Raw genomic sequence first — 15,346 nt, 5'->3', positions numbered from 1 at the left:
CATAGGCTTGGATTACTGTGATATTGAATGGTTTGCCTTGGAAAAGAACAGAGATTATTCTGTTGTTTTGAGATTGCATCCAAGTACTGCATTTTAGACTCTTGTTGACTATGATGGCTACTCCATTTCTCCTAAGGTATTCTTGCCCACAGTAGTAGATATAATGGTCATCTGAGTTAAATTCACCCATTCCAGTCCATTTTAGTTCACTGATTCCTAGAATGTCGACATTCACTCTTGCCATCACCTGTTTGACCACTTACAATTTGCCTTGATTCATGGACCTAACATTCCAGGTTCCTCTGCAATATTGCTCTTTACAGCATTGGACCTTGCTTCTATTAACAGTCACATCCACAACTGGGCATTTTTGCTTTGGCTCCATCCCTTCATTCTTTCTGGAGTTATTTCTCCACTGATCTCCAGTAGCATATTGGGCACTAACTGACCTGGGGAGTTCCTCTTTCAGTATCCTATCATTTTGCCTTTTCATACTGTTCATGGGGTTCTCAAGGCAAGAATACTGAAGTGGTTTGCCATTCCCTTCTCCAGTGGACCACATCTGTTTTAAATTGAAGAAAGTAGGGAAAACCACTAGACCATTCAAGTATGACCTAAATTAAATCTCTTATGATTATACAGTGGAAATGAGAAATAGATTTAAGGGCCTAGATCTGATAGACAGAGTGCCTGATGAACTATGGACAGAGGTTGTGACATTGTACGGGAGATAGGGATCAAGACCATCCCCAAGAAAAAGAAATGCAAAAAAGCAAAATGGCTGTCTGAGGAGGCCTTACAAATAGCTGTGAAAAGAAGAGAAGTGAAAAGCAAAGGAGAAAAGGAAAGATATAAGCATCTGAATGCAGAGTTCCAAAGAACAGCAAGGAGAGGTAAGAAAGCCTTCCTCAGTGATCAATGCAAAGAAATGGAAGAAAACAACAGAATGGGAAAGACTAGAGATCTCTTCAAGAAAATTAGAGATACCAAGGGAACATTTCATGCAAAGATGGGCTCGATAAAGGACAGAAATGGTATGGACCTAACAGAAGCAGGAGATATTAAGAAGAGGTGGCAAGAATACACAGAAGAACTGTACAAAAAAGATCTTTACAACTCAGATAATCATAATGTTGTGATCACTCACCTAGAGCCAGACATCCTGGAATGTGAAGTCAAATGGGCCTTAGAAAGCATCACTACGAACAAAGCTAGTGGAGGTGATGGAATTCCAGTTGAGCTATTTCAAATCCTGAAAGATGATGCTGTGAAAGTGCTGCACTCAATATGCCAGCAAATTTGGAAAACTCAGCAGTGGCCACAGGACTGGAAAAGGTCAATTTTCATTCCAATCCCAAAGAAAGGCAATGCCAAAGAATGCTCAAAGTACCTCACAACTGCACTCATCTCACATGCTAGTAAAGTAATGCTCAAAATTCTCCAAATCAGGCTTCAGCAACACATGAACCGTGAACTTCCAGATGTTCAAGCTGGTTTTAGAAAAGGCAGAGGAACCAGAGATCAAATTGCCAACATCCGCTGGATCATGGAAAGAGCAAGAGAGTTCCAGAAAAACATCTATTTCTGCTTTATTGACTATGCCACAGCCTTTGACTGTGTGGATCGCAAGCAACTGTGGGAAATTCTGAAAGAGATGGGAATACCAGACCACCTGACCTGCCTCTTGAGAAACTATATGCAGGTCAGGAAGCAACAGTTAGAACTGGACATGGAACAACAGACTGGTTCCAAATAGGAAAAGGAGCATGTCAAGGCTGTCACCCTGCTTATTTAACTTCTATGCAGAGTACATCTTGAGAAATGCTGGGCTGGAAGAAGCACAAGCTGGAATCAAGATTGCCGGGAGAAATATCAATAACCTCAGATATGCAGACGACACCACTCTTATGGCAGAAAGTGAAGAGGAAGTAAAAAGCCTCTTTTTGAAAGTGAAAGAGGAAAGTGAAAAAGTTGGCTTAAAGCTCAACATTCAGAAAACTAAGACCATGACATCTGGTCCCATCACTTCATGGGAAATAGATGGGGAAACAGTGGAAGCAGTGTCAGACTTTATTTTTTGGGCTCTAAAATCACTGCAGATGGTGATTGCAGCCATGAAATTAAAAGATGCCTACTCCTTGGAAAGAAAGTTATGACCCACCTAGATAGCATACTGAAAAGCAGAGACATTACTTTGCCAACAAAGGTCCGTCTAGTCAAGGCTATGGTTTTCCAGTGGTCATGTATGGATGTGAGAGTTGGACTGTGAAGAAAGTTGAGGGCAGAAGAATTGATGCTTTTGAACTGTGGTATTGGAGAAGACTCTTGAGAGTCCCTTGGATACAAGGCGATCCAACCAGTCCATCTTAAAGGAGATCAGTCCTGGATGTTTATTGGAAGGACTGATGCTGAAGCTGAAACTTCAATACTTTGGCCACCTCATGCAAAGAGTTGACTCACTGGAAAAGACCCTGGGGAGGGATTGGGTGCAGGAGGAGAAGGGGACGACAGAGGATGAGATGGCTGGATGGCATCACTGACTCGATGGACATGAGTTTGAGTGAACTCTGGGAGTTGGTGATGGACAGGGAGGCCTGGCATGCTGTGATTCATGGGGTTGCAAAGAGTCGGACATGACTGAGTGACTGAGCTGAACTGAACTAAACTAAGGTGGAGGTAATGAAGATAATGGTGACCTCCCTCAAAAGATCCCATGCATGAACTGCTACACTCAGTGCCCTCAACCTTGTAGCAGGCCACCACCGACCCACGCCTCTACCTGAGACTCTCGGACACCCAGGCAAGTCCGGGACAGTCTCTTGTGGGGTCACTGCTCCCTTCTCCTTGGTCCTGGTGCACAAGGTTCTTTTGTGCCCTCCAAGAGTCTATTTCCCAGTCCTCTGTAAGTTCTGGCAGCCGTATAGTAGGGTTAATGGTGACCTCCTCCAAGAGGGCTTATGCCACACCCAAGTCTGCTGCACCCAGAGCCCATCCCTGTGGCAGTCCACTGCTGACCCGTACCTCCACAGGAGACTCTCAAACACAGTTCTGTCTCAGTCTCTGTGGGGTCCCTGGGTTCTGGTATGCACAAGGTTTGTTTGAGCCCTCTGAGCATCTGTGGCGGGAATGGGGTTTGATTCTAGACGAGAATTCGCCCTTCCTACCATCTTGCTGGGCCTTCTTTGCCCTTGCACGTGGGTTATCTCCTCACAGCTGCTCCAGTGCCTACCATCTTACTGGGTTTCTCTGACCTTGGATGTGGGGTATTTCCAGAGGGCCGCTCCAGTGCCGCGCAGCCACCGCTAGCCTTGGTTCATTATATATATTATATATAGTATACTATATATATAGTATAGCTATACTCATTATACTCATATAGCTCATTATATATAGTATATATAGGGTCATTATATATAGTATAACTTTTGTGTAGTCTTCTGTGTATTCTTGCCACCTCTTCTTAATATCTTCTGCTTCTGTTAGGTCCATACTGTTTCTTTCCTTATTGAGCCCATCTTTGCATGAAATGTTCTCTTGGTATCTCTAAATTTCTTCAAGTGATCTCTAGTCTTTCCCATTCTATTGTTTTCCCCTATTTCTTTGCACTGATCAGTGAGAAAGGCTTTCTTATCTCTCCTTGCTATTCTTTGGAATTCTGCATTCAGATGGGTGCATCCTTCCTTTTCTCCTTTGCCTTTTGCTTCTCTTCTTTTCTTAGCTATTTGTAAGGCCTCCTCAAACAACCATTTTGCCTTTTTGCATTTCTTCTTCTTGGGGATCGTTCTGATCACTGCCTCCTGTACAATGTTACGAACCTCCATCCATAGTTCTTCAGGCACTCTGTCTATCAGATCTAATCCCTTGAATCTATTTGTCACTTCCACTGTATAATTGTAAGAGATTTGATTTAGGTCTTACCTAAATTCTTCAATTTAAGTCTGACTTTTGCAATAAGGAATTCATGATCTGAGCCACAGGATAGGTAAAGCTAAAATTTCACTAAGTCTTTCTTTTGTCAGTGCTAAAATTTGCATCTTTTTAGTTCTCATATTACAACAATTATTACTATAGTCACACAGCTAGGTGCCCTCTAGGAATAAATTATGTCACAGAATAGGAAAGAAATCAAGAGTTATTTTTTCTTGTACTTTATCATGCATTTAACTCCTTGGAGAGTACAGAAAATATGTGTTTTGAATGTTTCTAATTTATTAGTACTTTAAAAATCTGATTTAATCAGGTCTTCAAAAAAACCACATAAATCAATGTTGTTTAGTCACTCAATCATGTCTGATTCTTTAGCAACCCAAGAACTGTAGCCCACCAGAGTTCTGTTCATGGGATTTCCCAGGTAAAAATACTGGCATGGGTCGCACTTTCCTCCTCCAGGGGAATCTTCCTGACCCAGGGGTCAAACCCGAGTCTCCTTCATTGCAGGCAGATTCTTTTCTTTACCGCTGAGCCACCATAGGGAAGCCCTATGTAATAGCAATTAGCTAATTCTAAACTGGCGTGCTGCGATTCATGGGGTTGCAAAGAGTCGGACACGACTGAGTGACTGATCTGATCTGATGATCTGATGAAACTGAATCATAACTCCAAAAGACATGTGTTATTAAAATAGATTCCAGGTAATCAGTGATATACCTCCACTCTCATAAAAGTAAACACTAAAAGGAAAAAATAAAGAGAAAAATGGACAAAACAAAGCTGTGTTATTTTATTATTCTAATTTAATTTCCAGGTAAAATGCCCTTCTGTTATACTTCAAGATTTAAAATCTAGCCAATTTTCAAAGTTTATAAAATTATTTTTATTTTAAGAAGCAATAATTTGCCAATGAGATTAATGTGTTTATTGCTACTTAGAGACTTCAAAGAGTCTTATTTTTGATTTGTAACAAAAACTTCTCTATCCTTCTGGATAATGGCTTGGGATTCTGCATTTTTATATGGCCTGGATTCTGTATTTTTATATTATAGCAAGAAGATTTTTGATTTGCATATGCTTTGATAGCCATATTAGAACATTTTGTATATCCAATCTCTTCCTGTTCCTTAATTTGGCACTTGTTCTATAAAACAATTTTGAAAACGCAAATTACTTTACATTAAAAATATAAATTCTTATGGCATATTTTATACAGTCTTAATGCACTGATTCCTAAAGCTATAATTTATTATTACATTTTAATTTATCTGATTTATGTGTGTGCCCTGAGTCAATATTCCAATTATTTGCAAACTCAATTAAGCTTTGTCTTGATAAATTTTTACTTTTTGACAAATTATGCTACACTTGTGCAGAAAACTACATTCCTAGTATATTGTTCATTCATATGATACATTTGCAAAATGGAAATTCATCCATTTTCCAAAAAGACTGAGATATTGTCAGTCCAGGAGGTACACTGGGAAGTGAGATCTTTCCAAGTTTGTACTTGAAAAAATGTCAGTTTTCTAGAGTGCTCAACTTTTAATTATTTTGAATATGACATGGTAAGTCACATATTTATTCTAAGACATTACAACTTCATCAAGTTTGAATACACTTTCATTCAGTAATAGTATTTTATATATTTTATAGAGATGATTTTATTTAAAGTGTATCTTTATACAACTGATGAAGACAGTTATGTTGAATAGTTTGTTTTTTGAACTGAACATGGAGGAAATGTTCTATGTCACAGAAATCCTGGAGAATTGCTTTGAAAGGAATGGGACCAGTACTAAATTAATTTACACACAAATCCCCCCTTTTCACATTGGTTCATGCAGAATGAAGACACAGTCATGAGATTTCATGTATCCTGAGATTTCATGTATCCTTAACACTTATTCTCTTGACTCTAAAAAGATAAAAAATTGCAAGTTGTGTTCATATCTGATACTGTATTTAGACCTTAAATTATGTCTTATTTCTCATTTAGTTAAAATTCAAAAGAAAAAAGTGGGTGTGTCAAAAGGAAGGACTCTTCCACCAAACTTCCAGTGTAGACTAGGATCGTACAGTCAATGATTGTGTCTAACATTTATTATATGACACATTTCTAAAAGAAGGCCATGCAGCACAGCAAAGAACAAAAGCAGCTGCATTCTGCTTCATCCCGAGCAACAGGAATGGGAAAAGTACTCACGTTCTACAAAGTAAGAGCTGGCATCAATCTTCCAAATGATCTGGCCCCGATGAGAGCCATTGACTCCACGGTTCTTATAGTCCAGGAAGTTTTCCGACAAGACCTCATCTATATTCCCAGGAAAGGGAGAAAGCAGAGTAGAAACATATTAGCTAACAGAATTTTTAGAAAAAAAATAAAAGAGCAAAAGACATTAATGCCACCTCCAGCTCAACAGAAGAAAAAGCACCTGGAGTTACAGAAACAGAGAGTAAGAGGTGTTCTCAGGTACCATCTGGATCAACCCCTTTTTAATCCAGAAATCTTCCTACCCCTCAGCACTCCCGGCAAGTGATCATCTGTGCTCATGCTCAGTCGCTGAGTCATGTCCAATTCTTTGAGACCACATGGACTATAGCCCACCAGCCTCCTGTGTCCACAGAATTTTCCAGGTAAGTGGAAAACACTGAGGTGGGTTGCCATTTCCTACTCCAGGGGATCTTTGTGACCCAAGGATCGAACCCATGTCTCTGCCATTGGCAGGCAGATTCTTTGTCACATCTGGCTGGTTCTTGAACGCTCCAGAAACAGAAATCATTGCTTCTCTGGCAGTTCTTTTCCCTTTTGAATAGCTCCTCCATGTGTAGAATCTCAGTGCAAAAATCTTCCTCCTAATGCTTTCATTAACTGGTCCCTATTTGGGTCAGAATGAGGCATAAAGAAGGCATCTGAGCACGCTTTTTATCTGGGGCCCAGTTCCCATGGGCTCAATCTTTTATCATCTCTTCTCCAATCTGGATACCCATCATCATCCAATACTTGGGACCCGTCCATGAATTTATCCATCCATCCATCCCTCATGCACTCATGTATTCATCTGTTCATTCAACAGATACTTATTGAGATCCACCCATCTGCCATGCTGGGAAAGTGCAGGGGCCACGGTGTTGAACAAAACCTTTCTGAACTAAAACTTACAAACAATTGAAGACACAGATTTTATACTGAGTAAAGAAATAAATGCATTATTACAACTTGCAATAGGGGAGGGGAAGGAAAAGAGCAGAGTGCTCTGACAAGAAGCTACAGGAAGGGAGGGCAACAGGAGGTTGAAGGAGAGATGAAGGATAAGAAAGAGCCACCAGGGTAGAGATGGAGGATGGAGTAAGGTCTCCATGTGGTGTCCAAGCCTGGAGCAGGGCAGAGTCTGCTCGTGGAAGCACTGAGAGGAGCTGAGGTCGGGGGACTGTGCTCTTTTTCCCTCCTGCCCTTCCTCTGATGTCATATTGTAACCCATCAATGTCCTTCTTAAAGGTGGTGTCCAGAGAGCAAGGCAGCATCCTTGGAGAGGACAGATCCATAAAGACGTAAGCAACTGCTTCTTCCTTGGTTCCAGACATTATGTTCTCAGCACAAAAAGAGTGATATGGATTTTACCTTAATCTTCTATGGGGCCCTTGCAGTTTCCACTTTACCAGAAAGTAACCATCCAAGCTAAATGGATCTGAAGCTATGAGAAATCCATGTTTTGAGACTCCAAATCCATCACAGTGGCTGGGGAAACAACCAGAACTCAGGGGCTTCTGAGAGCAGACCCAGAACTCAGATTCTGCAGAGAGGGGCTAGGTCATGGTAGCCCTTTTGGCAACTGAGGTTCACTCTGTTTCCCCATGAAGCAGAATGAAGTGAAAACAGGGAAGAAGTGAAACAAGGATGAAGTGAAAAGAGAGCAGAGCTTGTGGCTAAGGGACCCAGCTCCAGGACCTGTGTGTCATTTACCAATAGTGTCATGTCTACAGCGGCAGGTCCTCATCCACAAGGGGGCAGGTGATAACCAGGGCCTCGCTGGGGAGGATTACATGAGATCACCCGTAAACGTGCTTGTGACCTGCGAAGTCGACTGCACATTTTCAGCTGCCTCTTCCTTGGCAAAGACAATCAGGCAGAGCAGCATCGTCTCTGCCTCATTAATATCAGGAACTGTTTGTATCTCTTGGAAAATCACTTGTTTGCAAAATTTGTCTGTCTTTGTAATCACAGTGTATGCTCACAGCCCTGTTTGGGTTACTAAGATGATTGCATAATACGTCTTTTACAGTAATTGTCTCATTTCAGCAAAAAAAAAAAAAAAAAAGGCATAATATTTCCCTAGTTCCCTGGGTCTTCAGTACCTGGACAGAATTTGCCTCATTATGGCAATTCTCCAAGGAGAGGTATTTTCCTGAATTTATCCACTCTGATCACCAGAATAGTCACTTTAATAGTTACGGTCAGGTAGCCACATAGAATAACACCTAGAAAGGGAGTGTTCCTTCATGCACTAGGTAAATGTGTGTTGAGTATTTGCTCCACTTACCATGCTACACCCTGGGGATATACTGCTGAACAAGACAGAGCCTATGTTCTCAGGAAGTTCCTAATAGATTTGAGGAATTTTTTTTTCAAGAACACAGGCAATTTCTTTAGAAGGCCGTGGGTATAAGAATAGGCTAAATATCGAACCACAAGGGAACAAATGAAAAAACGATGGGGGTGAGTAGGTGGGAAAATCAGAAAGGGCTGCAGAGAATAACACACATTTTAAAGAGACAACACTGTACAGGTTAAACACATAGTAAGAGATTGCCAATTGATCCTGATGAGCATCCCATTCCCTTACAGTAACTGTAACACTTCATAGCAAGTATCACACAAGAGAACAGAGTAGTCTGTATCCTTGCCCGGACCATCTGTGCTGAGTGGTCAGCTCGCTTCTCCAAGGTATGTGCTGCCAACTGTTAGAAGTTACTAGTCTTTGCTTGGGAATCCATGTGTACTGTCAGGATCAGATGCAGGAAAACAGAATCAGACCAGATATTTTATGCAGTAAGGGATTTAATGCGGAGAATTAGGTATTAGAAAGATGGACCCAAGGCATAGTCACAGCAACTGCCTCTCCACCTGCAATGAGAGTGACCAGCCAGTGGCAAGCTGAGTAGGTTATTGCCACTACTACATGGCTGCCTGCTGACACCCAGGAAGCGAGTGTGGGGATGCTAGGGCACTGTGACAGAAAAGCTTAATTCCTCAGAGCCATGCTTGTGGCAGCCACAGACTTAACATCAGGAGGAACCACCCAGCTCACTTCTGCCTTCCCAAAGATGCACAGGTGCATCTAGATGAAGGGAGCAAATTTGCACCTGGAAAATGGTTGCACAGGAGTCTGGGGAATGTAACTTTTAGGGACCAGAGTCTACGCTAGAGGAAGCTCTGGAGAAGAGAAGAGGACTGGGATGGTGGAGGCCAAGCCATGCCCCTCCCACACTGAAGAATGGCAGCCCCCCTGGTTTCCTACAACCAACCGAGGTTCTTTTTTCTGCATCCTTTGTTGGGGTGCAAGTCTTTGTGGAGGTGTTTATTTGATTACAGGGATATCTACAGCCACCTTGAGGCAAGTATTTTGACCATTACTAGCTACGTGAGCTTCAGTTCAGTTCAGTTCAGTGGCTCAGTTATGTCCGACTCTTTGCGACCCCATGAATCACAGCACGCCAGGCCTCCCTGTCCATCACCAACTTCCAGAGTTTACTCAAACTCATGTCCATCAAGTCGGTGATGCCATCCAGCCATCTTATCCTCTGTCATCTCCTTCTCCTCCTGCCCCCAATCCCTCCCAGCATCAGGGTCTTTTCCAATGAGTCAACTCTTCACATGAGGTGGCCAAAGTATTGGAGTTTCAGCTTCAGCATCAGTCCTTCCAATGAACACCCAGGACTGATCTCCTTTAGGATGGACTGATTGGATCTCCTTGCAGTCCAAGGGACTCTCAAGAGTCTTCTCCAACACCACAGTTCAAAAGCATCAATTCTTCGGTGCTCAGCTTTCTTCACAATCCAACTCTCACATCCATACATGACCACTGGAAAAACCATAGCCTTGACTAGACAGACCTTTGTTGGCAAAGTAATGTCTCCGCTTTTGAATATGCTATCTAGGTATGTCGTAACTTTCCTTCCAAGGAGTAAGCGACTTTTAATTTCATGGCTGCAATCACCATCTGCACTGATTTTGGAGCCCCCAAAATTAAAGTCTGACACTGTTTCCACTGTTTCCCCATCTATTTCCCATGAAGTGATGGGACCAGATGCCATGATCTTAGTTTTCTGAATGTTGAGCTTTAAGCCAAACTTTTCACTCTCCTCTTTCACTTTCATCAAGAGGCTCTTCAGCTCCTCCTCACTTTCTGTCATTAGAGGTGTCATCTGCATATCTGAGGTTATTGATATTTCTCCTAGCAATCTTGATTCCAGCTTGTGCTTCTTCCAGCCCAGCGTTTCTCATGAAGTACTCTGCATATAAGTTAAATAAGCAGGGTGACAATACACAGCCTTGACGTACTCCTTTTCCTATTTGGAACCAGTCTGTTGTTCCATGTCCAGTTCTAACTGTTGCTTCCTGATCTGCATATAGGTTTCTCAAGAGGCAGGTCAGGTGGTCTGGTATTCCCATCTCTTTCAGAAGTTTCCACAGTTTAGAAAACCACTAGACCATTCAGGTATGACCTAAATCAAATCCCTTATGATTATACAGTGGAAGTGAGAAATAGATTTAAGGGCCTAGATCTGATAGATAGAGTGCCTGATGAACTATGGACTGAGGTTCGTGACATTGTACGGGAGACAGGGATCATGATCATCCCCATGGAAAAGAAATGCAAAAAGCAAAATGGCTGTCTGAGCAGGCCTTACAAATAGCTGTGGAAAGAAGAGAAGCAAAAAGCAAAGGAGAAAAGGAAAGATACAAGCATCTGAATGCGGAGTTCCAAAGAATAGCAAGGAGAGGTAAGAAAGCCTTCCTCAGCGATGGAATGCAAAGAAATAGAGGAAAACAACAGAATAGGAAAGACTAGAGATCTCTTCAAGAAAATTAGAGATTCCAAAGGAACATTTCATGCAAAGATGGGCTCGATAAAGGACAGAAATGGTATGGACCTAACAGAAGCAGAAGATATTAAGAAGAGGTAGCAAGAATACACAGAAGAACTGTACAAAAAACATCTTCATGACCCAGATAATTATGATGGTGTGATCACTCACCTAGAGCTAGATATCCTAGAATGTGAAGTCAAGTGGGCCTTAGAAAGCATCACTACGAACAAAGCTAGTGGAGGTGATGGAATTCCAGTTGAGCTATTTCAAATCCTGAAAGATGATGCTGTGAAACTGCTGCACTCAATCTGCCAGCAAATTTGGAAAACTCAGCAGTGGCCACAGGACTGGAAAAGGTCAGTTTTCATTCCAATCCCAAAGAAAGGCAATGCCAAAGAATGCTCAAAGTACCTCACAACTGCACTCATCTCACATGCTAGTAAAGTAATGCTCAAAATTCTCCAAGCCAGGCTTCAGCAATACGTGAACCGTGAACTTCCAGATGTTCAAGCTGGTTTTAGAAAAGGCAGAGGAACTAGAGATCAAATTGCCAACATCTGCTGGATCAGGGAAAAAGCAAGAGAGTTCCAGAAAAACATCTATTTCTGCTTTATTGACGATGCCAAAGCCTTTGACTGTGTGGATATTGTGAGCTTAGGCATTATATTTAATCCCTCTGTGTCCTTGCTTCCTCACCACAAAAGGGGGATAATATTAATTCCAACCTCAAAGTCCGTTGTGAGGAATAAATGAGCTAATAAAGGTAATGGTCTAAGAACAGTGTCAGGCATCTAACAAGCAGCTATTTGTATTTATAGTCTGGGCTAAAAATAGAGCCCTTTATGGCAAAGCTCCATGATACTTAATGTGCAAAACCATTAATAATAGTCTGAAACATTAGCTTAGGCTAGCGCTATTAAAATTTTTCTCATCACTCATTTTGTACAAAACATATAGAGGTATATCAGGTTTCTCAAAATAGACTGCATTTGCTGGTTGATACTTATTTCTTCTAGTATGAAGCATCATACCTCCTGCTCCACAATTTATTGCAGAAAAAAGACCCTCGCAAGTTATTAAAATTTTGAATCAGAAAGTTCCAGTGAAGCTCACAGAAAGAAGCACATCTAAGAAACAAGGACTGCATTTGTCTTCAAAATGCTTTGTCTTCCAAATGAAAACTGTAGCCATGCTTCCGACATTCTAATCTATAAAAGAAGAGTATATATTGCTGTTGGGAACAGAATGGGCAAGTGAGCACAGAGTAAAGGGAAGTTGATCCACTACCTAAGCCTACCAGAAAAAATACAGAGTAGCTTCCATTTCCCCGAGGAACTCACGCCTTCTGATAACCAACCTTGGAAAAGTCTCCAAGGTCCTCCCACTATCACTAGACTATGGGTTTACTAAATAGTAGGCCAGGAGATCTGGGGAGACTCTACTTGCCTTTAACACTACTAAGCGAAGATTATAGTTCTCTCTTCTCTTGTTCCAGGAAGGGAATCTGGGGATAAAGAATGGGGGAGGCCTTAAAAATAAATGCCGCTCTTTTTTTCTGTAGCTTTTCCCTCAGATTGTTTCTTTAAAACAGTATTCTAACTGGTTGTACCAAAATTGGGAAACATAGCTTCAACTCTTTTTTTTGGCTGTGCCGTGTGGTATGTGGAATCTTAATTCTTCAACCATGGATTGAAGCCATGCTCCCTGCATTGGAAGCACAGAGTCTTGACCACTGGGCTTCAAGGGAAGTCCCCCCTTCAGCTCTTCTATATTCTAATATATTACCTGCTATAAAAAAAACTTAAAATATAAAGAATATAAAAAGAAAAACTTAAAAAAATAAAACTCTATAAAAGAAAAAGTACTTCAAGAGCTGATGTCCATAGGAAGCATTCTGGGAGTTTCTGTGTGCAGATGTCTAGTCAAAGAGACAATTTTGGCTTTCATCTTAAAACTTTACATTTTAAGGCTCAGCACATTAAATTTTTATTAAGGGCAAAGACTGGGTTTCTGTACTTATTCTATAGCTTCCTATAACTGCTATTGTTTGGTTTTCCACAGTGGAATATCTCACAGACAAATATTGAAAACAAGAAAGGGTTTCTTACTCAAGAAATATAAAAAATGCTGGGTTAAACCAAATAAAGCACGTTGCTTACACAAAGCTTCTCAAACCTTTAATATATATTGTGAGTCCAAAGTGGGGCAGGAGAAGGCAATGGCACCCCACTCCAGTACTCTTGCCTGGAAAATCCCATGGACGGAGGAGCCTGGTAGGCTGCAGTCCATGGGGTCGCTGAGGGTTGGACACGACTGAGTGACTTCACTTTCACTTTTCACTTTCCTGCATTGGAGAAGGAAATGGCAACCCACTCCGGTGTTCTTGCTTGGAGAATCCCAGGGATGGGGGAGCCTGGTGGGCTGCCGTCTATGGGGTCGCACAGAGTCAGAAACGACTGAAGTGACTTAGCAGTAGCAGTAGCAAAGTGGGGCAATGTAGGCAAAATTTCCCACTGTTATTGAACCCTAGAACTGTGGCCTCATGGAATGATAACTGAGATACAATGAAACTGATGTGTAGGATATGGGTGCTATCCATATGGCCATTACATTTGGCCTTTATCCATCATTGCATTACCCTACTATGGTTTATGATTTTTGGTGAAAAAAATGAATTAGGAAGCTGGAAGATCTGATTGAGAAACTCTTCAAGAAAAAGTTCAAAATACAGAAGAAAGACTAATGGATATTGAGGATAAAAGGGACAGCGTTCACATCTGGAAAATGAAAGTCCTAGAAGACCAAAGGAATCTGAAAGCACGCTGGGTGAACTACAGTCTACTGGAAGAGATATTCACAAGGTTAAAAAAGCCAGTGGTTGCAAGCACAGTGGTCTAGACAGGGCTCCTCAACCTTGGCACTGGTGATATTTTCAGCTGGCTAACTCTGTTTTCTTTATTGTAGCGGGGGATGTCCTGTGCTTTATATCCTGTTTTGTAGCATCCCTGGATTCTACTTTGCACATTCCAGAAACACCCCCTACAATGTGATATCCCAAAATGTCTTCAGATATTGCCAAATGTTCACTGGAGGCAAAATTACCCTTGATTGAGACTTACTGATTTATAATTAAAAGAGTCACCATCTCTCTCTGCTCTGCTAAGTCACTTCAGTCATGTCCGACTCTGTGCAACCCCATAGACAGCAACCCATCAGGTTCCCTCGTCCCTGGGATTGTCCAGGCAAGAACACTGGAGTGGGTTGCCATTTCCTTCTCCAATGCATGAAAGTGAAAAGTGAAAGTGAAGTCGCTCAGTCATGTCAGACTCTTCTCGACCCCATGGACTGTAGCCTATCAGGCTCCTCCATCCATGGGATTTTCCAGGCAAGAGTACTGGAGTCACCATAAGAGCACTAAAAATGTATAACTTCAAAATCAACAGATCTAATGGGAAGAAGAAAAGAAGAATCAAAGAAACAGAAAATACAGTAAAGTACCTAAAGAAAGATGGCAAAAATAAGTCCTAATAGAACAGTAAGTGTAATAAATGTAAATATGCTATTCTAGCAACTTAAAGGTCAAGAGACCTTGAGTTCAGAAATAAAAAGCACACAGAAAGAGCTACACTTAAAAAAAAAGATAAAGAGTGCGAATAAAGAAAAGAAAAAGACAGATCAAAGAAATATGAAGCAGAATAAAATGAGAGACTAGCAGCCTTAAATAGTTAAAAAAAAGAAAAAAGCAAAATTCAAGACAAAGAATAGCACAGTGGACAGAGCCAGATCTGTAACAATAACCTATAAGAAATTGTAGAGGAAATAGATGTAAACATCATGAAAATCCATGCACTTAGTAATCAGCATTAAATCTGCAAAGTATAAAACTTACAGAAGCAAAGGCAGAGATACAGGAGTCAAAATTAAGACAAAAAATTTTTCGTTACCGATTTTGACATACTCCACTCAAAATACGGAAGAGAGAAAATAGAATATACAATAGGTAATTGAATTTATGTGCATGTGTGCTTACTTGCTCAGTTGTGTCCGACTTTTTGTGACCCCATTGACTAGCACACCCAGCTCCTCTGTCCATGGAATTTTCCAGTCAAGTATACTGGAGCAAGTTGCCACTTCCTACTCTAGGGGATCTTCCTAATTCAGGGATCGAACCCACGTCTCTTGTGTCTCCTGCATTAGCAGGTGTTTTCTTCACCACCATGCTACCTGGGAAGCCCAACAGAATTTATGTAACTGAAGTTAAATATACATATGTACACATGGGAGAGAGACAGAATCCTTGCTTTGTGAGGTGCCCTATGAACTG

At 41.3% G+C, this 15,346-nt stretch overlaps 1 protein-coding gene across 1 annotated transcript in view; it reads right to left on the bottom strand.

Annotated features, from left to right (window-relative positions):
• HECW1 (HECT, C2 and WW domain containing E3 ubiquitin protein ligase 1) overlaps positions 1-15,346 on the bottom strand; it is a 270,983-nt gene that overhangs the window by 250,016 nt on the left and 5,621 nt on the right. The window contains exon 2 of the mRNA XM_070369359.1: positions 6,137-6,244. Coding sequence (XP_070225460.1) covers positions 6,137-6,244 — 108 coding nt within the window. The remainder of the gene's footprint in view (positions 1-6,136; positions 6,245-15,346) is intronic.

This window comes from Bos mutus, chromosome 4 (genome assembly GCF_027580195.1).
Source record: "Bos mutus isolate GX-2022 chromosome 4, NWIPB_WYAK_1.1, whole genome shotgun sequence".
In the NCBI taxonomy this organism is placed as follows: domain Eukaryota; kingdom Metazoa; phylum Chordata; class Mammalia; order Artiodactyla; family Bovidae; genus Bos; species Bos mutus.
Note: the sequence above shows the minus strand (reverse complement) of the source record. Positions and strands in the feature narration are given on the sequence as shown.